Source organism: Oncorhynchus mykiss, chromosome 3 (genome assembly GCF_057628025.1).
Source record: "Oncorhynchus mykiss isolate SJ-2025 chromosome 3, ASM5762802v1, whole genome shotgun sequence".
Taxonomy (NCBI): Eukaryota; Metazoa; Chordata; class Actinopteri; order Salmoniformes; family Salmonidae; genus Oncorhynchus; species Oncorhynchus mykiss.
In genome coordinates this window covers 10,396,283-10,422,045 of record NC_143024.1, presented here as the reverse complement: position 1 = coordinate 10,422,045, position 25,763 = coordinate 10,396,283, and the positions used below count along the sequence as shown (strand labels likewise).

The following is a 25,763-nucleotide window of genomic DNA, read 5'->3' as shown; positions in this document are numbered from 1 at the left end:
CATGATCACATGACCTACATTGAAGTACAACATGTCTGCATTGTAAACAGTACTGCAAATATGTCTCTAGAATACAAGACTATCACATAATATTCTGCAATCAACGTTAGCCTGCGTAAGGTCAACACAGGTAAGAGAGAGAGACGTTGACAACTATCTGACATTGCCTGACGGTGACAACGTTGAAGTAAGAGGTCAGATTGAAAGAAGGAGGAAACTTTTCTACTGTCTCATGTTTTCAATGTTAAGATTTTGATAAATTCAAGGAGGTATTTTTGTCAGAAACAGGGCAGCAATCTTTACTTGTTTTAGAGTGTTCTCTTCTCCCATTTGACTAACAATCTTTGTACTTATTTCTTGTGCAAAACCAAGATGAAGAAGATGCAGACTGCTGCACGATTCAGGTCTCAGTTGTGGAGTCTGAAGATGCCTAGCCTCTGTCACAGAAGCTTTGCTGCCATCTCCACTTACAAAGCTGTCATTTTTGACATGTATGGAGTTCTCATTCCGTCACCTGTCAAATTGGCAACAGGTATGTTATATAGGCCACACAATGTGCCACACAATGTACCACACAATGTACCACACAAGCCTTGTATAACCCAACATCAAAAATAGGCCATTACGGTAGACCTACTTATTTCCATTCAACTCCTAATGGAGGAAAGGGCCTCAATACATAGGGGCGGCAGGGAGCCTAGTGGTTAGAGTGGAGGGGCGGCAGGGAGCCTAGTGGTTAGAGTGGAGGGGCGGCAGGGAGCCTAGTGGTTAGAGCGTTGGAATAGTGACCGAAAGGTTGCAAGGTCGAATCCCTATGCCGACAAGGTACACATCTGTCGTTCTGCCCCTGAACAAGGCAGTTAACCCACTGTTCCCCGGTAGGACGTCATTTAAAATAAGAATTTGTTCTTAACTGACTTGCCTAGTTAAATAAAGGTTCAATCAAAATAAACATAGAAGTCAATATAGTGCAACATAATATTCTCGGTCTCTTTTTCTCTCTAGTGTTTGAACAACAGAACAGTGTTCCTCTGGGCACGCTGGGCAAGGCCATCAGGACAGGTGGGGAGGTGAATGCGTGGAAGAGGTTCATGCGTGGAGAGATTGGGGCTGAGGAGTTTGTGGAGGCCTTCGGCAGGCAGTGCAGTGAGATAGTGAGCTTATGTCTACTGTCTATCTGTATGTACAGCCTGTACCCTATGGGCCCTGGTTAAAAGTAGTGCACTAAACTAGGGAATAGGGTGCCATTTGGGATTAAACCCACATCTTAATTCATTATCCCTCTCTGCTGCTCCACCCTCAGGCAGGAAGTCCTGTTCCCATTGGCTCATTCTTGTCTAATCTGACCAGTGGGCCAATGACCAGGCCTCTACCCGTCATGATGGAGGCCATTTTGTGTGCTCGCTCCAGGGGCCTGAAGACTGCTGTTCTCAGCAACAACTTCCTCCAGCTGAACGGTGACCCCTTCCTGCCTCTGGACCACTCTCTCTTCGATGTGGTGACTAAGCATTTTATGGTTACATCGAGTACGTCCCAAATTGCACCCTATTCCCTATATAGTGCACTACTTTTGTTCAGAGCCCTATAGGCCCTGGTTAAAAGTAGTACACTACATAGGAATAGGGTGCCATTTGGGACGTAGACATAATTTAGTAATGATAGTAAAAGTAACACAAATAGTAGCTGTGTAACAGTTAGTAGACAATTCTATGTCAAATTTCAGTGTTTGAGTGCAGAAATGGCATTATGATTACAATGTAGACTTCCTCTCTCTCTCTCTCTCAATTCAATTCAATTCAAGGGCTTTATTGGCATGGGAAACATGTGTTAACATTGCCAAAGCAAGTGAGGTAGACAACATACAAAGTGAAAATATGTCCCCATCCTGCCTCTCACCATCCTTCTTTCCCACCTTTCCCATCTCATTACTCCTCTCTCTATCTCTCCCTCTGTCCCCATCCTGCCTCTCACCATCCCTCTTTCCCACCTTTCCCATCTCATTACTCCTCTCTCTCCCCCCACATCTCTGGTTGTAGATAGTTGAGTCGTGTAGGGAGGGCCTCAGTAAGCCAGACCCTAGGATCTACCACCTGTGCCTGAACAGACTGGGTGTCTCTGCCCATGAGGCTGTGTTTCTGGATGACCTGAAGTTAAACGTTGAGGCAGCTGCCCAGCTAGGGATGCATGCCATCAAGGTGAGTGAGCCGAGTCTCTGCATTCTTAACTCCCCCATACCCATAGCACTCTATCTTGGAGATGTTGTGGTGTACTGGGCAAGTGACTGCAACCTAGTGAATGATCTCGCTGTTTCATTGAGCAGTGTTTCAAGTTCCTCCCCAAGCTTCGTAGTAGTCACCAAACACTAAGGAACATAACCCACAGACTCTGTAACCGAGCCACCGGTGAGTGATAGATATTGTTCTTCAGGTAGGGGACATTGCAGTGTCAGTGAAGGAGCTGGAAGGGGTGCTGGGGATCCCCCTGTCAGGGTTTGTTCCTGGGCCTGGTTCTGCCCCTGTGGCCACAAAGCTCCCTATGGACCAACTTACACAGTACCTGAGGAAGGCTCTCCATCTGTCTGACAAAGGTACATCTATCCATTTCTTTAAATAACAACTTGCACACTACTCTTGTCAGTATAACTGTAGTTTACAATATTACGTATCGGCCTCTTGGCCTTTGTCAGAGCTTCGTCAGAACATTTCAAAACTTCTGTCTAGAAATGGATATAATTGATATTACCTCAGTGTTGTCAGTAGAAAGTCCCGTAGCCTCTAAAGGCACTGGGGGAAGGGAGGACCAGGACATGTATGTTGATCTATGATGTCTGTCTAGAAAGCTCACCTATATGATGGCTACGTCCCAAACAGCACCCTATTCCTAAAAAGGGCCCTTTGTCAAAAGAAGTAGGAATAAGAATCCATTCGGGACACACCCAGTGTCTCTATTTACTGTTGATGCTGTCTGTCTCTATATCTGAAGCAGACTCTGTTGCTGTCCAACAACTCAACCCCAGTCAGTCAAACTCCTTATATCACTTGACCACTGGAGGGCGCCATCTCCTCCTGAGGAAACAGCAGAAGACCTCCCGAGCCATGGAGACAGAGTACAGGTTGGGCTCCTCCAACACACCACCTACCAAGCTGTGGGAATTAGACGGGTGTGAGATGGAAGTGATCAGCATCTGGATTGATCATTCGTCTCTTCTATCTAGATCACTGTGTCTGTGTCCCAAACGGCACCATGTTCCCTATATAGTGTACCCTATGGGCCCTGGTCAACAGCAGTGCACTATAGGGAATAGAATGTAATTTGTGACACCATTTGTATCATTAACCTTTTAAGTTCATTTCCAGTTGTATGAAGAAACGTTGTGTTCTTTCATCACTCTCTTCTCTGTACTCCACAGGTTGTTGAAATCTCTCAGTGGATCCGGCATCCCTGTTCCAGAGATCATTGATCTGTGTGAGGACCCAAGGTGAGAACGCACACTGCCTGACAGGCACACACACAGAAACAAGCACAGAAACATACATACACTCATGCACGTTACATAGTTCTAGATTTTTTTTATTTTTATCCCTGTTTGTCTGTCTCTGTTTTCTTCCTGTATGTGGTTGTGTTGCCCAGTGTCCTGGGTGCTCCCTTCCTCTTGATGGAGGTCTGTCTAGGGAGGATGTTCAGTGACCCCTCCCTGCCAGGCCTGACCCCCGGGGACAGGAGGGCCTTGTACCAAGCCATGCAACACACACTCTGCCAGATCCACTGTCTAGATCCTAGAGCAGTCGGCCTGGAGGACTACGGCGAGCCAGGTAATTCATTTATTTAGCAAAGATTGTTTTGTGTCATTCTCTCTCTCTCTTTCTTTCCTCTCTCTCTCTCTCCTCATTCTCTCTCTTTCCTCTCTTTCACTCTCCTCTCTCGTTCTCGCTTTCTTTCACTCTCTCCTCTCTCTCTTTCTCTCTCTCTCTCTCTTTCCTTCTCTTTCTTTCACTCTCTCCTTCATCTTCTCTCTCTCTCTCTCCTTCTTTCTCCTCTGTAGTGGATTACATGGGGCTTCAGGTACAGTGGTGGACTCAGCAGTACAGGGACAGTGAGACTCCGCCCATCCCAGCCATGGAGAGACTCATACAGTGGCTTCCTCTGCACCTCCCCAAACACCAGAGATCTACGCTGATCCATGGAAGCTTCAGGTATAACAGAAACACACATAGCATGTATATTTTACATAATCAGCAGTAATATATGTATTTGAAAAGTCATGATTAGGTGTGCATCCCACATGGCACCCTATTCCCCATATAGTGTACTAATCCCATCGATCTGGTCAAAAGTAGTGCACTATGAAGGGAAAAGGGTGTCATTTTGAACACAGCCGTGGTGAAATGAATCCAACCCAAAACCCCCTCTGGTCCATAGACTGGAGAACCTTGTGTTCCACCCAGAGAAGCCAGAGGTGGTTGCGGTGATGGACTGGGGCCGTTCCAGACTGGGTGACCCTCTAACAGACCTGACCTTCAGCTGTATGGCTCACTGCCTGCCCCAGGACAACCCTCTACTGACAGGTACCATTATACCACCTAACTGTACTACTGCACCCTACCAGGCCCACGGATATAAAACTCAAATGGCACCCTATTCCCATGCGCCTTGGTCAAAAGTAGTGCAGTATATAGGGTGCCATTTGGGATATAACCTAGAAGTAGTATGCATTTACACTGAACCAAAATATAAACACAACAAAAGTGTTGGTCCCATGTTTCATGAGCTTGAAATAAAAGATCCCAGAAATGTTCCATTAGCACAAAAAACATATTTCTCTCAAATTTTGTGCACAACTTTGTTTACATCCCTGTTAGTGAGCATTTCACCTTTGCCAATATAATCCATCCACCTGACAGATGTGGCATATCAAGAAGCTGATTAAACAGCATGATCATTACACAGGTGCACCTTGTGCTGGGGGACAATAAAAGGCCACTCTAAAATGTGCATGTGGTTATATTATGTAAAAATAATGGTGCAACGCTAATAGATCTAATATTATTTTATAACAAATGTGCTTTCTCCCGCGTTGGATACGGTCGCTGTCCGCAGTTCTGAAACATAATCTTCAGTGCACCATAGAATTGGCACCTTTCCCTATGTTGCTATGTGCATAGTAGCAAAATTAACCATCATATTGGGATTGAGAACAATGCCTTAAACCATATTCAGACAGGATTAGTTTTACTGGGGGTGGTCAGGTAATGTAATTATGTGCAATTCCAGCCAGAATAACCTGCTGTTTTTTGGTCCTCTGATAATACCAGTTTCTTGCGAATGGACATCCCTGTGTTTTGAGAGAAATGTCTGAGTTTGACAAGAAAACAATAACTGATTCGATAGATTGAACATAAACTATATACACTACATGGCCAAAAGTATGTGGACACCTGATCGACGAACATCTCATTCCAAAATCATGGCCATTAACATGGAGTTGGTCCACCCTTTGCTGCTAAAACTGCCTCAATTGTTCTGGGAAGGCTTTCCACTAGATGTTGGAACATTGCTGCGGGGACTCCATTCGGCCACAAGAGCATTAGTGTGGTCGGGCGATTAGGCCTGGCTCACAGTTGGCGTTCCAGTTCATCCCAAAGGTGTTCGATGGGGTTGAGGTCAGGGCTCTCTGCAGGCCAGTCAAGTTCTTCGACACTGATCTCGACAAACCATTTCTATATGGACCTTGCTTTGTGCACAGGGGCATTGTCATGCTGAAACAGGAAAGCGCCTTCCCCAAACTGATGCCACAAAGTTGGAAGCACATAATCATCTAGAATGTAATTGAATGCTGTAGCGTTAAGATTTCCCTTCACTGGAACTTGGGGCCTAGGCCGAACCATGAAAAACAACCATTATTCCTCATCCACCAAACTTTACAGTTGCCACTATGCATTGGGGCGTGTAACGTTCTCCCAGCATCCGCCAAACCCAGATTTGTCAGTCGGACTGCCAGATGGTGCAACTTTATTCATCACTCCAGAGAAAGCGTTTCCACTGCTCCAGAGTCCAATGGCAGCGAGCTTTATACCACTCCAACCGACACTTGGCATTGCGCATGGTGATCTTAGGCTTGTGTGTGGCTGCTCGGCCATGGAAACCCATTTCATGAAGCTCCCGACGAACAGTTCTTGTGCTGACGTTTCTACCGAGTTCCAAACTGCCTTTGGAAGCGAGTGTTGCAACCGAGGACAGACAATTGTTACGCACTTCAGCACTCGGTGGTCCCGTTCTGTGAGCTTGTGTGGCCTACCACATCGCGGGCTGAGCCCTTGTTGATCCTATACATTTCTACTTAACAGCACTTACAGTTGACCAGGGAAGCTCTAGCAGGGCAAAAATGTACTTGGAACTGACTTGTTGGAAAGGTGCATGCAACTGTTTTTAGTCTGCTGTAATAAAGGCTTTATGTATTTATTTTTTTGCAATAGAACAGACTCTCTGGTACACTTATTTGGTGTTGTTTACTGTTCCAAATGGTCAGAGAAAATAATAACATTATTGTAATCTAACAACACCTGTTTGGCACATAATACTCACGCAACGCTTGCTCCTATACATTCCGTTTTCTAGATCTCCAGTAGTCTCCACAACCAAGTCAAATGTCTTCCACAGATCTTTACTTCCCCTTTCCCTCCTGAACAACCAGTAAACATTCACCCGTTTCGAGTTTCTTTCTTCACGTCCTCCACATCCATTTTGCAGTCGACATAACTGTGTTCGGAGTTTGTTATAACCAATTTATTAATGTGATTATGATGGGCTATAGGTCAGGCCCTATTGGTCACATGCATGCGATGCTTACGTGTTACGTAAAGAGAGTATGGGTTGAGTGAAGAGGGAACATTTTTCCTAAACAAATTAGGGATTTCGTTAACGGAACTTTTCAGTCAGAATCAAGACAGAAACGATATGGCTGTAATGATGTGGCAGCTTTAGCATGGACAGCGCAATAAACACTTGCTGTGTTGTGGTGCCTTTTCGCTGCAGTAGGGAGGAGAGCGAGACAACGTGCGCCAGTGACACAGGCACTCGCTGTATTTTTTTTTTAACACATTGTGAGTAATTTGTGTGACGTTAATTTATATAATCAAACAGTGTGCTTAAAGCATCAGACAAGCTAAGTGCATATGTAGTTGGTTTTATTCACATAGGGTGTGTCTGTCTATATATGGAAAAATAAGTTTAAACATTTTGACCAATCGATTGGTCGAAAGAACAGCACTACTCTCGGTTGACCAATATTTTATTTTAGTTGGGGACAGCCCTAGTATGGACAGGCATAAGCTATGGACAGCTAACACAATTGCATTTTATCGATGGCCATTTGAATGCACAGAGATACCGTGACGAGATCCTGAGGCCCATTGTAGTGCCATTTAATCCGCCATCACCTCATGATTCAGCATGATAATGCACGACCCCGTGACGCAAGGATCTGTACACAATTCCTGGAAGCTGAAAATGTCCCAGTTTTTCCATGACCTGCATACTCACCAGACATGTCACCCATTGAGCATGTTTGGGATGCTCTGGATATACTTGTACGACAGCGTGTTCCAGTCCCCGCCAATATCCAGCAACTTCGCACAGCCATTGAAGAGGAGTAGGACAACATTCCACAGGCCACAATCAACAGCCTGATCAACTCTATGCACTGCATACGGCAAATGGAGGTCACACCAGATACTGACTGGTTTTCTGATTCACGCCTACCTTCTTTTTTTTAAAAAAGGTATTTGTGACCAACAGATGCATATCTGTATTCCCAGTCATGTTAAATTAATAGATTAGGGCCTAATGAATTTATTTAAATTGACTGATTTCCTTTTATATGAAGTGTAACTCAGTAAAATCTTTGAAATTGTTGCATGTTGCGTTTTATATTTTTGTTCCGTATAGTTATGATTCAATATATCAACACAGTGGTGGTTTCATTGTGTTTCCTACAGGTATATCTGACAGGGGCCTAGTCCAGCTGGGTATCCCCACTGTGGAGGAGGTGATGGGGCAGTACTGCAGCTCTATGGGTCTGGAGGAGGGAGTCCCAGACTGGAACTTCTACATGGCCTTCCACCTCTTCTGCCTGGCAGCCAGTCGCCAGAGAGAGAGCAAGAGTACCATTGCAGGTACCAGAACATAGACCAGAGTTTAGGATTGTGTCTCAGGCAATATCTTCAATGACAATTAATAAAGCTTCGTAAAGTGTACATAGTTTGGATCTTATAGCTTGTCAGCTATTACTTGGTCCTCTGTAGCTGTTGGAAGAGCATCACTCTTGCAACACCAGGATAGTGGGTTCGATTCCCGGGACCACTCATACATAAAATTATCTATGCATGCATGACTAATTTGCTTTGGATAAAAGTGTCTGCTAAATGACATATATTACTATTATTTAGCTAGCCTAACAGTCTGTCCAGATTATATTATTACTTAGCTGGCCTAACAGTCTGTCCAGATTATATTATTACTTAGCTGGCCTAACAGTCTGTCCAGATTATATTATTAATTAGCTGGCCTAACAGTCTGTCCAGATTATATTATTACTTAGCTGGCCTAACAGTCTGTCCAGATTATATTATTACTTAGCTGGCCTAACAGTCTGTCCAGATTATATTATTACTTAGCTGGCCTAACAGTCTGTCCAGATTATATTATTAATTAGCTGGCCTAACAGTCTGTCCAGATTATATTATTACTTAGCTGGCCTAACAGTCTGTCCAGATTATATTATTAATTAGCTGGCCCAACAGTCTGTCCAGATTATAGTATTACTTAGCTGGCCTAACAGTCTGTCCAAATTATATTATTACTTAGCTGGCCTAACAGTCTGTCCAGATTATATTATTACTTAGCTGGCCTAACAGTCTGTCCAGATTATATTATTACTTAGCTGGCCTAACAGTCTGTCCAGATGTTAACCTTACATCTGTTTTATGAACAATATGTAGTTGTAGTCTTAACTATCCCTCTTTTACAGGACAAACCGGCTCTGGGAGGTTAGCTGAGCAGGTGGCTGACCTGGCCTGGGACTTTGCCACCAAAGAGGGCTTCCGTATCTTCAACGCCATGCCCAGGTCGCCTCATGCAGGCACCTCCCCTTTAAAGGGGCAAGTAGCAGAGTGACTGCTTTGTTGTTTTTCAAATCCTGGATTGTCCCCTTTAAAACCAGATTTCAGTAGCTGAAATGATTGGCAGGCATAGAGGAAGTTGTATGTTCTTTGTTGGCGCTTAAGTACACATTACATCACTACATATATACCCAGGATATTGTTTTTCAACGGGAAAAGGTCAAAAATAACTGGAGTGGGACTGTTCGGGTGTCTTAGAGAGGATGACTGCCCATCCAACCCAGACTTCCAGAGCTCAGCTGTTCATCCACTATTCCCTCCAGGAGCCCTGGGCTACTGTCTCAGCCAGGAAACGGCAGCCTTCCCTGGGCAGGATCGCCCCTGGCCGTAGATGGACTAAAACTGATAGGGAATTGCTGTGCCTCAGAATATTTTGCACTTGGTTTTTCTCTTCCTGGTTTTTTTCTACTAATAACAGCTGTTTCCAAGAAGGCTTTTCTTGCAATAACTGTGGTTGTTGTTTTTTTTTTCTCCTACAAAACTTCATCTCTGGACGAGAGTGTCCGCTACATGAATAAAATGTAAATGTTTGCTCAGGTCTATTTCTTTGATTCAGTTTACATTAGTTCAAACTTTATGGAGCCTGTGGAAGCTATGGTCAGCAATGCTTGTCAGTCCTGGGCTTTACTCAACCAATACCTCTAATTAAATAACCCACACAAAGTATCTAGTCAGAGATGTCAGTATATTACATGTCATTACACGATCGTATGACACAACCACAGTCTGTTATAACTTTGTATATTCTGTCAAAATAAAAGTATATCACTATTCTTTTCTACATGACTGACCAAACAGATGTCCAATGTGGATACACATGATTTTATCAAAAGGAAATATTCCTCTAGAATTCATGATACTGTATCATATCATCCAACATTGGGTTTGGAGTGCGAAGACAAAACTATAGTTGTGAAAATATCCCTGACATTCAATGACAATTCCATTGGCATTTACTGTGTTTCACTAGTAACAAAGTAAGCGTTTACATTTGTCAGGAGTCATAAAATGATGTAGAGGAAATGAAATATACAAACTAATTCACCATTTAGTGAAAAAATAAAACATTTGTGCAGTCAAGAAGACTGTTACTATATACTCAAGGTCAACCCTATCAAGGTCAACCCTATCAAGGTCAACCCTATCAAGGTCAACTCTATCAAGGTCACTTGAGGTCGTTCTTATCTGGTGTAACTCCCAGTATTGAGTCCTCTGCCCGTTTATGCGTCTCCATGGTAACCTGAAGCTGCCAATATCTGAGGTAGAGCCACATCAAGCTACCATTCTTCCTCTTGTCCATTTTCTTCACGTTGAGGAGGCGATTGTTGCCTTTGGCACAGTAGCGGTCGTTCTTAAAGATATCCTTCAGGTCTCCCTCCAGATCTGTATCCTTTCCCAACGGTTCCTTCACCACCTTGAGGAGCAGGTTCTTCTCCATCTCTAGCCTATGTTCCCTGGGGAGGAGCAGGTTGCAGTAGGCCCCCTGTCTCTCCACAAGGTCCTCCTCCAGATCCTTCAGCATGGCTGAGGCCCTCTGGTGCCAGTCGCTCTCTCTGGCCAGAGCGTGTTGGAGGAAGGCCCCAGCGGCGCCGGATTCTAAAAGCTTAATCTTCTCTTGCTCCAGAGCCTGGCGATTTGAAAATGAAATGTTTAGTAAACACAAGATAATACAAATCTCAACTGTTGCTTCAGGGTTTAGTCTAGTGGTTAGTTACACAGCACTGTGGTTAGAGCGATGGGCCAGTAACCGAAAGGTTGCTGGATTGAATCACTGAGCGGACAAGGTCAAAATCTGTTGCTCTGCCCCTGCAGCAAGGCAGTTAACCCAGTGTTCCCCGGGCGCCGAAGACGTGGATGTCGATTTAAGGCAGCCCCCTGCACCTCTCTGATTCAGAGGGGTTGGGTTAAATGAGGAAGACACACCTCTCTGATTCAGAGGGGTTGGGTTAAATGAGGAAGACACACCTCTCTGATTCAGAGGGGTTGGGTTAAATGAGGAAGACACACCTCTGATTCAGAGGGGTTGGGTTAAATGAGGAAGACACACCTCTCTGATTCAGAGGGGTTGGGTTAAATGAGGAAGACACACCTCTCTGATTCAGAGGGGTTGGGTTAAATGAGGAAGACACACCTCTCTGATTCAGAGGGGTTGGGTTAAATGCAGAAGACACATTTCAGTTGAAGGCATTCAGTTGTACAACTGACTAGGTCTCCCCCTTTCCCCTTTCAGTACACGTGTTGGTATACCAGTGTCTGCGTGGGTTTGAATCTGACCCATCGTCCTTCTGGAACACATCTCATACCTTTCCTGTCTCTCTTTCACTCTCCCTATCTGTTCAATTTAAACATCAACAAATAACCTCAGCTTATAACAACTCCATCTTAAAAGCAACATTCCCCTCACACCTTCAAGGCCCTTACCAGGCTCCACTAGGAGTTAAAACTAAGTTAAAGATGCATTCTCAAACATTTTGATAATTTCAGCCTGTAGTTTTGAAAGTGTTGCTCATGAGCCAAAAGTGGTCCCTGTTTTTTGTGTACTACTTCATTTAATTGTGTACTACATCATCCAGTTGTGTACTACATCATCCAGTTGTGTACTACATCATCCAGTTGTGTACTACATCATCCATTTCTTGCGACATGCTACAAATTTTGCAATTTGTATGATATCATACGAATTTAGAAATATGTGTGATATGTTACAAATCCAATTTGTGCTATATGTTACAGATTTGCTGTGCTTAAGATCCCGGGGTGCATCTTTAAGTCAAGTCCTCCTACCTCTCGTTCCACCTGTAGCTGTTTGCGTTCCTCCATGACCTGCTGGCTCTGTGAGATGAGGGCCTGCCGGTACCCCTGGACCCTCTGCCTCTCCTTCTCCAGTTCCAGCTCTAAGATGGCCGCTGCCCGCCGGTTCTCCGTCAGGGTGTCTCTGTACTTCATCTCAAGGTTGGAGGTCACGGCAGACATGTCCTGGTCGTACCGGGCCTTGACCTTTATGATCTCTGTCTGAGACTCTCTGGTCCAGATCCAGCCTGAGGATGGGAGGTTGTTTGGTTATTATAGGGTGTAGTCCTGACTAGGGCTTAAACCCAGGACATTGTGGCTGTTGACCAAACACCTTCTCATATAATAACCCACCAACCTCCCCTCCTCAGAGAAGGTGTTGGTTCAACAGTCCCATGTTCAAGCCCCGGTTGGAACTACCCCATCGGAACTACCCCATCGGAACTACCCCATCACTTTCCTGCAATATTATATGTAGTGATTGTAATAATACTGTCATAATGTTGTAATGACAACCTATTTGGTGAAGGGCAATGCAGTGAAGTCACCACAAATGAGTATAAGGCTTGTCAGTGTCTGTCAAAGTAAGTACAAGATTGGCCTACAACTTTTGTCTTCAGTTGTATATACGCCACATGTCATGTATAGTGAATATCCTGTCCTTGTGCAACAACACTGTACTGTGCAGGCTACTTACGAAAGGCAGCCAGCCCCAGCATTGGCACCAGGAGGGCATAATTCCATTTGTTCCCGTCAGCAGCAGCACCTTCTCGTGGGTCTGGCCCCATGTTCCATCTAGGGGGGTCATTCAAGTTGTTCATGGAGGTGCCCTATTCCAGGGGAGAGTCGAATGTTTATACACGTACCTGTCATCACCACTTACATTGTTTTATCTAGCTAGCTGACTAGCTGTTGTTACATACAACCAACCTGACCATAAGGCATTACCTTGACCTAAAATGAGGAATAGTAATAACGTTAATTATATTTAAATAAATAGCTAGGCAAGTCAACTAGAAAATATTAGCAGGGGAAACGGTTGGTCTTATATGATATCAAACTCCCTAAACCACAACATTGGCATGCATCCCACATGACGACTGGCACAGCAATGTAGCTAATGGCAGTCTCTCTTTATTATCATTGTAACACTTTTAAAAATGTCCATTCTTTGGCCTGAACATGAATAGCTAATTAACACCAACAAAACAAGTGCGGTTTGCTAGCACACTTGCCACAGCTAACACAACAACACAGCTTTACATGATGGTTAGCTTGCAGGCTAAAATTATCAACAGCTAACTGAGTCATTGCATTAGTGCACGGCTATTTCAGTCCCAAATAACACATTGCAAAGAAGCACAGTATATATATATTTTTTAAATTGAGCAGACGCTCACCTTGACAAAATGTGTCTAGGTCAAGTAGCTATACATTTGTCCCTGTACCGATGGGAAAGAGCGATTATACGCTTTTACGCAAGACAATTACAAAGAGACCACTTGTTTTGTACGAGGGTGTTACAGTCGAAGATATAGTCTCTATGTCATTACAATATATGTGTAAAGAGAAATTGTTTATTTAAAACTCAACATTTTATCAGTCTTAATTCATTTATTTTATCTAATGTGTGCTGAAATGGATTTAGAACTTGAAGCGTTGTCAAAAGCCATGAGCCTCCCCCTTGCTTTCAAGACGTTTGAGATGGTTTCTTCCAGTGGGCGGTGCCCCAGGAAGGAATTGATTTTCCCCCAATCAGTATAGATCTGTTCGTTCCTAGACAGTTATTGTGTAGCTGTTAGCAGAGAACCTGTGAATAATAAGGATGGCAAGTGTATCCAGAGTCCTGACCAAGAGGATTTTATCAACTAAAGCCGTGAGTTTAATAATTGTTGTTGGATAATGCATTTGTGTAGTCTGTGAAAAGTCAGTTGTGTAACTGCGAGGGGGAGGGAATGCTTCTCTTTCAGCTTTCGTAACCAGCAGCAGACACAGCCTTTCATAACAGTCCTCCAGACCAGACCCTTCGTTACATAACGTTAGCTGTCTGAGAGTCACTTATTGAATATGTCAAAATGAATATACTGTACTTGCTAAATGACCTATTCATAATGACAGGGATTTTCTTTTGGGGGTTTAGAGTGTTTTTCCACCTTGATTTGATTGAATATGTTGCTGGTCCAGTGTGAAATGATGATGTTTTTTGTTTTCTATGTATTTGAGATTTAATTATATGTCTATGATCTCTACCTATTGATTTATCATGTTATCCCTATAATTATAGCTCCCTGCAGCCACCCGATGTAGCTCCAGGAACATCCACTTCTCCATCTATGGGAAGAAGGACAACGCCAAAGTGTCAGATGATGTGAGTTTTACACAAGCAGAACACCCACTGTGTTTCTAATTCTTCCGTTACATGCAAGACACATTTTAAAATAAAGGTCTTCAAGAGACATTCTGGTTATGAAGTCGTTTGTATTTACATATTGTATTTACATATTGTATTTACATATCTACATACAATATGCATCATTTTTTATTTATTTAAAGGATTCCCTATTAATTTGTATGATTTTTGCTCACAATTTTGTTTGTTACAATGTCATATCAGCCATGTTTTTTTTGTAGTTATCAATATTCACAGGAGGCTAATCTCTGTCTCTGTGTATCCGAGTCAATATTATTCTGATCCTCAGATCTCAACCCAGTACCCGGTAGTGGATCACGAGTTTGATGCGGTGGTGGTAGGGGCTGGGGGAGCAGGTCTGAGAGCTGCTTTTGGTCTGTCTGAGGCTGGCTTCAACACGGCCTGTGTCACCAAGCTGTTCCCCACTAGGTCTCACACTGTGGCAGCACAGGTAGGCCTATGCATATTTATGGGTGAATACCTAACTTCAGTCTCCCATTGACATCAATGTATCAAGCGACTCGTACCTCGTTTCATTTTTTTCCTATTTTACTAGTCGGAGGGAATTGGGGTTTGGCTTGGCAGTAGTTGGGTAGCTTCTCAACAATCATCTGTAGTTGAAGTGCATGTGAAGAGTAATTACAGTACTATTATGATGAATGAATAGAAATGCACTTGATTCATTTACCGTTCTACATTTGTGTCCTATCCTAAATTCATAATGAACTGTTGAATTCATTAGTGTTGATTTTGTCCAATACCAGGGTGGGATCAATGCAGCCCTGGGTAACATGGAGGGAGATGATTGGAGGTGGCACTTCTACGACACAGTGAAGGGATCTGATTGGCTAGGAGACCAGGATGCTATCCACTACATGACAGAGCAGGCCCCAGCTGCCGTGGTGGAGGTGAGAGATAATTAGTGCACTACATTTTGAACACTATATAGGGTGCAATTTCAGACACAGATCCTGGTGTTTTAGTCTGTTTTTCCCCAAAGACATAAAATAAAGTGCTGGAATATGTGTAACGTCTGTTTCCATCTCACACTGTCAAAACACGTAGAAACCAGAACACAGCTCACTCTCCAGCTCACACTCTCAAACACATAGACCCCCCCCCCCCCCTGAATGCAGCTCACTCTCCAGATCCCAGTCACCTGAATTCTGATCACCTGTTCACACACCTGTATGTCATTATCACACCCTATTTAGTTCAGTTCTTTGCACCCCGTCATTGTGAGGTATTGTTTGTTTTGTGACACTCTATGATAGTTTTTGCCCGCCTCACTAATGACGCCTTTTGCCTGTCGGATTTCCTGTTGTCAACCTAATTCCTGATCTCCCGGACGATGTTACTAGCCTTTTCCCTGCTTGTACTGTTGCCCTTTTGGACCCCCTGTATGACCTTCTGGCTGCCCCTGGACCCAGCTACCTGCCTCCTCCTGTGTATGACCTTCTGGCTGCCCCTGGACCCAGCTACCTGCCTCCTCCTGTGTATGACCTTCTGGCTGCCCCTGGACCCAGCTACCTGCCTCCTCCTGTGTATGACCTTCTGGCTGCCCCTGGACCCAGCTACCTGCCTCCTCCTGTGTATGACCTTCTGGCTGCCCCTGGACCCAGCTACCTGCCTCCTCCTGTGTATGACCTTCTGGCTGCCCCTGGACCCAGCTACCTGTCTCCTCCTGTGGTCATTTTTACAATAAACACCTGCTGTGCCCTGCGCTTGAAACCATCTCTGTCTCCCATCGTGTTCATGACAATATGGTTGTATCACATTGTTCTTTGTGCCCCACCCCCGCTAGCTGGAGAACTTTGGAATGCCCTTCAGTCGGACAGATGATGGGAAGATCTATCAGAGGGCCTTCGGGGGTCAGAGCCTGAATTTTGGAAAGGGAGGCCAAGCACACCGATGCTGCTGCGTAGCTGACAGGACTGGACACTCCCTTCTTCACACATTGTATGGACGGGTATGTTTAATGTTATCATGAGACAGTTACTAGACTCGCTTTATTAAATATGTCCTCTAGTTTGGTTGGATCATTGACTGATTTTTTATTCGACAGTTAAAACACAGTACATTAGATTTGTAAAAACTTGACAGGAATAACACAAAAAGGTCATTGACTTATTTCCATTGTGGTCCCTAAGGTGAATGGCACAAAAACATTTCAAGGCCAATGTGTGGTAGTTGACCAGTAAAAGCTGGAAGCAGAGCTGAGACAAGGGTTTAGTTTGCATTCACAGGTCTGGCTTCAGTCTGAGACCTTGCATACATTTACTGTTTATTTATACAACCTTTTTGATTTTCAATGTCCCATTAGTTGTTCTTCTCCAGTCCTTAAGGTATGACACCAGCTACTTTGTGGAGTACTTTGCCCTGGACCTGCTGATGGAGGATGGTGAATGCAGAGGAGTGATCGCTCTCTGTATGGAGGACGGATCCATCCACCGCTTCAGAGCCAACAACACTGTCATCGCTACTGGGTCTGTTTGTTCATGTCCCAGAGCCTTTCATATTTCTCATGTCCCTCTGAATGAAGCCCTGTAATGTCCTGACAATCGCTTTGAGTCAGCAGGATTACACATCGCACATGTCTACACCAGTAGCAACCTCCTTATATCCATTATCTCTCTTTGTATGTGTAGTGGTTATGGCCGTACCTACTTCAGCTGTACCTCAGCCCACACCAGCACCGGGGATGGTAACGCCATGGTAACCAGAGCTGGCCTACCATGCCAGGACCTGGAGTTTGTACAGTTCCACCCCACCGGTAAGAACCACAGCCACTAACTATACTGTAACTATACTGTAACTATACTGTAACCAGTAAGAACCACAGCCACTAACTATACTGTAACTATACTGTAACTATACTGTAACTAGTAAGAACCACAGCCACTAACTATACTGTAACTATACTGTAACCAGTAAGAACCACAGCCACTAACTAACTATACTACAACTATACTGTAACTATACTGTAGCTATACTGTAACCAGTAAGAACCACAGCCAGTAACTATACTGTACTATACTGTAACTATACTGTAACCAGTAAGAACCACAGCCACTAACTATACTGTAACCAGTAAGAACCACAGCCAGTAACTATACTGTAACTATACTGTAACTATACTGGAACCAGTAAGAACCACAGCCACTAACTATACTGTAACTATACTGTAACTATACTGTAACTAGTAAGAACCACAGCCAGTAACTATACTGTAACTATACTGTAACCAGTAAGAACCACAGCCAGTAACTATACTGTAACTATACTGTAACTACACTGTAACCAGTAAGAACCACAGCCACTAACTATACTGTAACTATACTGTAACTATACTGTAACCAGTAAGAACCACAGCCAGTAACTATACTGTAACTATACTGTAACTATACTGTAACTAGTAAGAACCACAGCCAGTAACTATACTGTAATATACTGTAACTAGTAAGAACCACAGCCAGTAACTATACTGTAACTATACTGTAACCAGTAAGAACCACAGCCACTAACTATACTGTAACTATACTGTAACTATACTGTAACCAGTAAGAACCACAGCCACTAACTATACTGTAACTATACTGTAACTATACTGTAACCAGTAAGAACCACAGCCACTAACTATACTGTAACTATACTGTAACTATACTGTAACTAGTAAGAACCACAGCCACTAACTATACTGTAACTATACTGTAACTATACTGTAACTATACTCTGACTAGTAAGGAGATCCATGGCCACTTCCCACTTATGAAATCCATATTTACTATAAGGATTTGTTTTAACGTCAACTGACTGACCTTCACATTACGTAAATGCAAAGGTCATCAGTGTATATTTGACCTGAGGTGACACCCGACACCCTAGCTGTGATGTAACCCTGTCAGGTATCTATGGTGCCGGCTGCCTCATCACTGAGGGTAGCCGTGGCGAGGGAGGGATCCTCATCAACAGTGAAGGAGAGCGCTTTATGGAACGCTACGCTCCCAACGCCAAAGATCTGGCCTCCCGGGATGTGGTGTCACGTTCCATGACCATTGAGATCCGCGAGGGAAGGTATGATAATCAACAATACTGAATATTGATTCAATTACATATTTCGCTCCACCAGTAGTATCTGACTCAATCCCTAACCCCCTTAATAGCGTTCATTCCTGGAGATGGAAGTAAAAATGTAATTGGAATTTGAGGCCACAACTTGAAATTGGCACTAAAATATATGATTTGACCTGAAAGACTCTCTCTCTCACAGAAAGACACTCTCTCTCACAGAAAGACACTCTCTCTCACAGAAAGACGCTGTCTCTCACAGAAAGACGCTCTCTCTCACAGAAAGACGCTCTCTCTCTCACAGAAAGACGCTCTCTCTCTCACAGAAAGACGCTCTCTCTCTCACAGAAAGACGCTCTCTCTCACAGAAAGACTCTCTCTCTCACAGAAAGACTCTCTCTCTCACAGAAAGACTCTCTCTCTCACAGAAAGACTCTCTCTCTCACAGAAAGACTCTCTCTCACAGAAAGACTCTCTCTCTCACAGAAAGACTCTCTCTCACAGAAAGACTCTCTCTCACAGAAATACACTCTCTCTGACAGAAAGACACTCTCTCTCACAGAAAGACACTCTCTCTCACAGAAAGACACTCTCTCTCACAGAAAGACTCTCACAGAAGCCTTTTTTTTCCCATTTCCAGGGGTTGTGGTCCGGAGAAGGACCATGTGTACCTGCAGTTGCACCACCTGCCCCACCAGCAGCTGGCCACCCGCCTGCCTGGTATCTCTGAGACCGCCATGATCTTCGCTGGGGTTGACGTCACCAAAGAGCCCATCCCTGTCCTGCCCACCGTCCACTACAACATGGGAGGAATCCCCACTAACTATAAGGGACAGGTAGATTATAACACTCTTTACAATTCTCACTGTTAGTTTGGGGGGATTTTCTTGTCTCCGTAAGGGATGGTGATCACTATGGCTGGGTAAGAGAGATAGAGAGATTAGTTAACATTTATTGTCCTTCAAGAAACTTCACGTCAATCAATCAGTCTTACCCAGAACTAGATAGACATTATTTGACTCTAGACCGACCCGTAACGGTCTTGGTCATCTTCCTCTCAGGTCATAACTCATCCAGATGGGGAGGACAAGGTGGTGCCAGGGCTGTATGCCTGTGGTGAGGCTGCCTGTGCCAGTGTCCATGGTGCCAACCGGCTGGGTGCCAACTCCCTGCTGGATCTGGTGGTGTTTGGCAGAGCCTGTGCCCTCACCATCGCTGACACCTGCACTCCAGGTAAGCAGGCTCTTCACATTATGACTGATTGGTTAGATAGTTGGTTGATTTCTAGATTTTTTAAATCTGTCATGTTAAAAAGCGAATAGCTGATAATGCTTTAATGTACTTGGAGTTTGACTGTCTCTTTTTGACATTCTAGGTGAGAAGCTTTCCCCACTGAAGCCCAGTGCTGGAGAGGAGTCTGTGGCCAACCTGGACAAGATCAGGTTTGCTGACGGGAACACCAGAACCTCTGAGATCAGACTCAACATGCAGAGAGTGAGGAATACATGTTGACTAAAAGGTTTTCTGTTGAAATCTATTGGCATCTGTATCTAGTCTAGTGTATTTAACTAGACAGTGCAGTGGTACACATAGAGCAGGGCTCCCCAACCCAGTTCCTGGAGAGCTACCCTCCTGTAGGTTTTGACTCCAACCCTGTTCCTGGAGAGATACCCTCCTGTAGGTTTTAACTCCAACCCTGTTCCTGGAGAGATACCCTCCTGTAGGTTTTCACTCCAACACTGTTCCTGTAGAGTTACCCTCCTGTAGGTTTTAACTTCAACCCTGTTCCTGGAGAGTTACCCTCCTGTAGGTTAACTCCAACCCCAGTTGTAACTGACCTGATTCAGCTTATCAACCAGCTAATTATTAGAATCAGGTGTGCTAGATTAGGGTTGGAGTTAAAACCTACAGGAGGGTCTCTCTCCAGGAACAGGGTTGTAGTGAAAACCTACAGGAGGGTAACTCTCCAGGAACAGTGTTGGAGTTAAAACCTACAGGAGGGTCTCTCTCCAGGAACAGGGTTGTAGTGAAAACCTACAGGAGGGTAACTCTCCAGGAACAGTGTTGGAGTTAAAACCTACAGGAGGGTAACTCTACAGGAACAGTGTTGGAGTGAAAACCTACAGGAGGGTAACTCTCCAGGAACAGTGTTGGAGTTAAAACCTACAGGAGGGTCTCTCTCCAGGAACAGGGTTGGAGTTAAAACCTACAGTAGGGTAGCTCTCCAGGAACAGGGTTGGAGTTAAAACCTACAGTAGGGTAGCTCTCCAGGAACAGGGTTGGAGTTAAAACCTACAGTAGGGTTGGACAGGGAACAGGGTTGAACAGTCCTGACATAGATGTTTCATTTGTCATGTCTGAGCTCTTTAAAACCAATCTTCTTCTCTTTTTGTCTCCGTCTCCAGACGATGCAGACCCATGCAGCAGTGTTCCGTACCGGCGACGTTCTGAAGGAGGGATGTGACAAGATGGACGCCATCTACCAGACCATGGAGGACATCAAGACATTCGACCGTGGTCAGTAGTTTACCTCAAATTAATATTCAGAGTTGATCTCACTTAGATGTGTTGACTTTATGTTGTTATCGTATCTCTTGATTCAGTCGTTTTCAGTGAGATTTAGGACAGTTTTACCCATAGCTGCAGGAAGTAGAAGTCCTGAGGCTGCTGCAGCACTTCCTGAAAAATCAGAAGAAAAAAACGTAAAAAAATATATATATATTGTTCACAAAAGTAGTGCTCTGGGCCTTTACTAGTCCTGTATTTGCAGACCGATATAAAAAAAATCAGCACCCCCCCTGTCTCCAAAATAATCTCAACAGCTCCATCCCAAAGCTACTGTACTTCCTGCAGCTCTGGTTTTACCAGACCTAGATTAAAACACTTCTCCTGGACTCAGGATCGTCAGGTCACAGGATTGGTGTTGGTTGTTCTAACTGACGTTTCCCTGCCGTTCGGTCAGGTATGGTGTGGAACACTGACCTGGTCGAGTCTCTGGAGCTGCAGAACCTGATGCTGAACGCGGTCCAGACTATCCACTCTGCCGAGGCACGCAAGGAGACCAGGGGAGCACACGCCCGGGAGGACTACAAGGTGAGAGGAGGATGGATTCTCACCTGGTTGAATAAGATGAGGAGAGCACTTTCCAACCAGCCACTCAAATGAAGTGATCTACAACTCAGGGCCTCAACGCTGCACTACACATCTCCTAATTCTAGCGATACAAGGATTGATTGGCTGGTTGATTTATAGATGAATTGGTTCATTTATTTGTTGAATGTCCGGTTGATTGATTGGTTGATTGGTTAATTGATAGGCAGTGGACTTAAATGTGACATTGTGTGTTCCAGGACCGTATGGATGAGCTGGACTACGCCAGGCCTCTGGCAGGACAGGAGAGGAAGCCTTTCGAACAGCATTGGAGAAAACACACCATGTCCACTGTGGATCCCAAGACTGGCGAGGTAAAACAACTACCACGACTCCTGTCTGTGTGTCTGATGGAAACGCATAGGGACTATCTTCCCTGAACAGAATCAAGCCTGTCTGGACTAAAAAACATGCTCTTGGTTGAACATACTGTTTAGTCCAGAAATAGGTTTTTGGATGGAGAAATACAAATGAGGGCCTTTGGACTGATCTGTTATTAGGAGACGGATCTGTTATTAGGAGACGGATCTGTTATTAGGAGACTGATCTGGTATTAGGAGACGGATCTGTTATTAGGAGACGGATCTGTTATTAGGAGACAGATCTGGTATTAGGAGATGGATCTGTTATTAGGAGACGGATCTGTTATTAGGAGACGGATCTGGTATTAGGAGACGGATCTGGTATTAGGAGACGGATCTGTTATTAGGAGACGGATCTGGTATTAGGAGACGGATCTGGTATTAGGAGACGGATCTGGTATTAGGAGACGGATCTGTTTTTAGGAGACGGATCTGGTATTAGGAGACGGATCTGGTATTAGGAGACGGATCTGTTTTTAGGAGACGGATCTGTTTTTAGGAGACGGATCTGTTTTTAGGAGACGGATCTGTTATTAGGAGACGGATCTGCTATTAGGAGACGGATCTGGTATTAGGAGACTGATCTGGTATTAGGAGACGGATCTGTTTTTAGGAGACGGATCTGTTATTAGGAGACGGATCTGGTATTAGGAGACGGATCTGTTTTTAGGAGACGGATCTGGTATTAGGAGACGGATCTGGTATTAGGAGACGGATCTGTTATTAGGAGATGGATCTGTTATTAGGAGACTGATCTGGTATTAGGAGACTGATCTGTTATTAGGAGACGGATCTGCTATTAGGAGACGGATCTGTTATTAGGAGACTGATCTGTCTGTCATGTTCCAGGTAACTCTGGAGTACCGACCAGTGATTGACACCTCTCTGGACCAGGGGGAATGTTCAGCCGTCCCTCCAGCCATCCGCTCCTATTGAGACCATCTCAACAGGAACACTTATTTATTATTGTCAGTCTGTACGCTTCCAGCAACACCCACCTAGGATCCATTTCACTGTGTGACCTTCACTCTGTGTGAGGGAGCACTGTAGATAGGGAATTATTGCTGTGTCACATGCAGTTTGACTTTCAACCCACATATTGTAGTCGACACTGCAAGCAAAGGAATTGTTAAGGTATTGTGATTGAAGTGTGTAAATATAGAACTGTTTTCTAATTGTCTGTTGTCATATGAAGTCGTAGAGTATTTTCCCTATAGATATGTAGTTACCTAAATACTCCCAGTCTCTGTAACCTTTATTATCCACTGATACCATAATATTAGGACTCTGAATGGAAAACTGAATTTTAATGTTGTGTAATCGTTGTAGTTCAGAGTGCTGAGACGTCCTATTTCCTGTAGATGTCCCTTCAGCGTCATTAACACATCGTCTTTAATGATTATCCTGTCAGGATAAATTCATGTGTAGACCTGGCGTGTGACCAGCAATATTTGATGGGATGTTTGATTTCACTCTGCTCGCTACAGGTTATGCACTTTATGGCAATATTTAAAAATATTCTCAACTATAGTTGTCTTTGTGCTATTTACTGATGGAATATAGTGGACATTAAGACAATTAGGAAGGGGGAAATAAATTAAATACTATGTATGTTACCAATAATTAATTTATATTTGCTTTGTTCTTGTGTTCTGTGTATTATTTCAAATGTGTCATTAAACTTTAAATCATTAAATCAACTCTAGACAACTTTTTTTTCCCTATTCATTTGACTATGTCTGACCATTTCATTCATGTCACCTGGCTACCTAAACAGGAACAGTACATGTTCCCCTTCTCTCCAGTTGTGAGTGGCTGTTATATGTTCCACAGTGATGAAGTCCAGGTTACATCCCAAATGTCACCTTATTCTCTATGTAGTGCACTACATTTGACCAGGAACCATACGGTGCCATTTGGGAAGTTGCCAAAGCTGAATGCACAGGAGGAGTCTTTTTCTCACTAGATGTATGGCACGTCTCAACAGGCATGGACAACATACCTCGCCGCTCCGAGGGACTGATTCTGCAGGTACGGGACTGAGCAGAGGATCAGACTGTTGTCACACAGATATTTAACTCTCCCGTTGCAGGTCAGTAAAATGAATAACCAAATTATGTTTTATTATTCATTGTATTACTTTTTAAATGTTTGATTCCTGTTATTGTACATCTGAGATGAGCATACTTAAAGATGTTTGGTGTTCTTGGAATAGAAGAGATTACTGTTAGTAGCTTTTGTTTGGTATTTTTAGAAAGTCTAAGAGACTTTTATTTATTTTATTTGTAATTTTATTTATCCGTTATTTTACCAGGTAAGTTGACTGAGAACACCTTCTCATTTACAGCAACGACCCGGGGAATAGTTACAGGGGAGAGGAGGGGGATGAATGAGCCAATTTTAAACTGGGGATTATTAGGTGACCATGGTGGTTTGAGGACCAGATTGGGAATTTAGTCAGGACACCGGGGTTAACACCCCTACTCCTACGATAAGTGCCATGGGATCTTTAATGACCTCAGAGAGTCAGGACACCCATTTAATGTCCCATCCGAAAGACGGCACCCTACACAGGGCAGTGCCAATCACTGCCCTGGGGCATTGGAACAAATTTTTAGACCAGAGGAAAGAGTACCTCCTACTGGCCCTCCAACACCACTTCCAGCAGCATCTGGTCTCCCATCCAGGGACTGACCAGGACCATATAAAGTAGCATGCTATTTCAGTCAAGTAATGCGGACAAAATGCACGTTTGGATATTGTTTGCTAACCAAGGATAAGATACTGTAACGACACTGGGTCTATAAGCGCGGATATCGACTCTGCCTCTGGGGTATGCTTTTGCGGCACAGTCGATAGCGCGCTGGGCTTCGTGCTAGAAGGTCGAGGGTTCGAGACCTACTCCCTGCCTGTTTCATTACAATACAATCAAATAATCTGAATGTTTGATAGATTGAGGTGTGTATATCAGAGAGTAGCAGTTGTATTAAATAGGTTTAAAAGAGACTTTGACTTAACATGTTGAGTAGATCCCTATGGCCTTAAGCATGATTTGTTTTCAGCTACCTAGAAGATGTTTCCCTCACCTGGGAGGTTTTACTCTGGAAACAGGATGTCTTAGGTACAGGGCTGTCAGCCCATCATTACACTGTTCTTTGTTGGAATCAGTTCAACCAGAAACCCTTACTGTAACCGTCCAGGCATGAGGGATGGGTATTTACAGAACATATGTATGTTTTACACAATTAATGTCTTTACTCTCCTTTACCTGCAATTATTTTACAAATGACCTAAACCATGTAACAGAGGATCAGTTTAAAGACCACGGAACAGAGGATCAGTAGAAAGACCACAGAACAGAGGATCAGTAGAAAGACCACGGAACAGAGGATCAGCAGAAAGACCACAGAACAGAGGATCAGTAGAAAGACCACAGAACAGAGGATCAGCAGAAAGACCACGGAACAGAGGATCAGTAGAAAGACCACAGAACAGAGGATCAGCAGAAAGACCACGGAACAGAGGATCAGTTGAAAGACCACAGAACAGAGGATCAGTAGAAAGACCACGGAACAGAGGATCAGTTTAAAGACCACGGAACAGAGGATCAGTTGAAAGACCACAGAACAGACGATCAGTAGAAAGACCACAGAACAGAGGATCAGTTTAAAGACCACAGAACAGAGGATCAGTTTAAAGACCATGGAACAGAGGATCAGTTGAAAGACCACGGAACAGAGGATCAGTAGAAAGACCACGGAACAGAGGATCAGTAGAAAGACCACGGAACAGAGGATCAGTAGAAAG

At 44.0% G+C, this 25,763-nt stretch overlaps 4 protein-coding genes across 23 annotated transcripts in view; 3 read left to right on the top strand and 1 right to left on the bottom strand.

Moving 5' to 3' along the window:
- Window positions 1-9,947, top strand: LOC149984329 (acyl-CoA dehydrogenase family member 10-like). Of its 19 annotated transcripts, none has more exons than XM_090220160.1 (13): window positions 1-130; window positions 373-532; window positions 1,006-1,154; window positions 1,304-1,498; window positions 2,037-2,195; window positions 2,428-2,587; window positions 2,986-3,112; window positions 3,410-3,478; window positions 3,631-3,812; window positions 4,043-4,193; window positions 4,420-4,565; window positions 7,995-8,171; window positions 9,026-9,947. In XM_090220160.1, the coding sequence occupies exons 2-13, from the start codon at window positions 373-375 to the stop codon at window positions 9,169-9,171; spliced, it is 1,821 nt and encodes a 606-aa protein (XP_090076286.1). In that variant the 5' UTR covers window positions 1-130; the 3' UTR covers window positions 9,172-9,947. The 19 variants fall into 19 exon arrangements, with proteins under 19 accessions (XP_090076286.1, XP_090076268.1, XP_090076271.1 ...); XM_090220142.1 differs by having other exon boundaries at window positions 2,986-3,307; XM_090220145.1 differs by having other exon boundaries at window positions 2,983-3,112.
- Window positions 9,843-13,461, bottom strand: LOC110517233 (coiled-coil domain-containing protein 127). The gene is made up of 4 exons (XM_021595380.3): window positions 13,367-13,461; window positions 12,664-12,796; window positions 11,961-12,214; window positions 9,843-10,803 (listed from the first exon to the last, which is right to left on the bottom strand). The coding sequence occupies exons 2-4, from the start codon at window positions 12,785-12,787 to the stop codon at window positions 10,342-10,344; spliced, it is 840 nt and encodes a 279-aa protein (XP_021451055.3). The 5' UTR covers window positions 12,788-12,796; window positions 13,367-13,461; the 3' UTR covers window positions 9,843-10,341.
- On the top strand, window positions 12,793-23,652 carry LOC149984328 (succinate dehydrogenase [ubiquinone] flavoprotein subunit, mitochondrial-like). Its single transcript, XM_090220237.1, has 15 exons — window positions 12,793-13,842; window positions 14,251-14,334; window positions 14,666-14,827; window positions 15,141-15,284; window positions 16,181-16,345; window positions 16,714-16,862; window positions 17,025-17,149; window positions 18,282-18,450; window positions 19,085-19,280; window positions 19,506-19,677; window positions 19,820-19,938; window positions 20,850-20,961; window positions 21,407-21,537; window positions 21,795-21,908; window positions 22,806-23,652. Exons 1-15 carry the CDS (start codon window positions 13,792-13,794, stop codon window positions 22,890-22,892), a joined length of 1,980 nt encoding a protein of 659 aa, XP_090076363.1. The 5' UTR covers window positions 12,793-13,791; the 3' UTR covers window positions 22,893-23,652.
- Window positions 23,653-23,763: 111 nt separating this feature from the next.
- Window positions 23,764-25,763, top strand: part of LOC149984326 (collagen alpha-2(VI) chain-like) — a 22,013-nt gene continuing 20,013 nt past the window's right edge. Inside the window, exon 1 of one of the 2 annotated variants that reach the window (XM_090220131.1) lies at window positions 23,764-24,048. The gene's annotated coding sequence lies outside the window, so the exon portion shown is untranslated. The remainder of the gene's footprint in view (window positions 24,049-25,763) is intronic. The other variant, XM_090220125.1, reaches the window with a different exon arrangement.

Coding starts and splice junctions, on each gene's coding strand:
- LOC149984328 (XM_090220237.1), top strand. CDS start 13,792: ATGGCAAGTGTATCCAGAGTCCTGACCAAGAGGATTTTATCAACTAAA. Junction 18,451..19,084: donor ATTGAGATCCGCGAGGGAAG/GTATGATAATCA, acceptor TCCCATTTCCAG/GGGTTGTGGTCCGGAGAAGG. Junction 19,939..20,849: donor TCAGACTCAACATGCAGAGA/GTGAGGAATACA, acceptor CTCCGTCTCCAG/ACGATGCAGACCCATGCAGC.
- LOC149984329 (XM_090220136.1), top strand. CDS start 373: ATGAAGAAGATGCAGACTGCTGCACGATTCAGGTCTCAGTTGTGGAGT. Junction 3,479..3,630: donor GATCTGTGTGAGGACCCAAG/GTGAGAACGCAC, acceptor TGTGTTGCCCAG/TGTCCTGGGTGCTCCCTTCC. Junction 4,566..7,994: donor GGACAACCCTCTACTGACAG/GTACCATTATAC, acceptor TGTTTCCTACAG/GTATATCTGACAGGGGCCTA.
- LOC110517233 (XM_021595380.3), bottom strand. CDS start 12,787: ATGAACAACTTGAATGACCCCCCTAGATGGAACATGGGGCCAGACCCA. Junction 12,215..12,663: donor GCTGGGGCTGGCTGCCTTTC/GTAAGTAGCCTG, acceptor TCCCATCCTCAG/GCTGGATCTGGACCAGAGAG. Junction 10,804..11,960: donor AGCTACAGGTGGAACGAGAG/GTAGGAGGACTT, acceptor TCAAATCGCCAG/GCTCTGGAGCAAGAGAAGAT.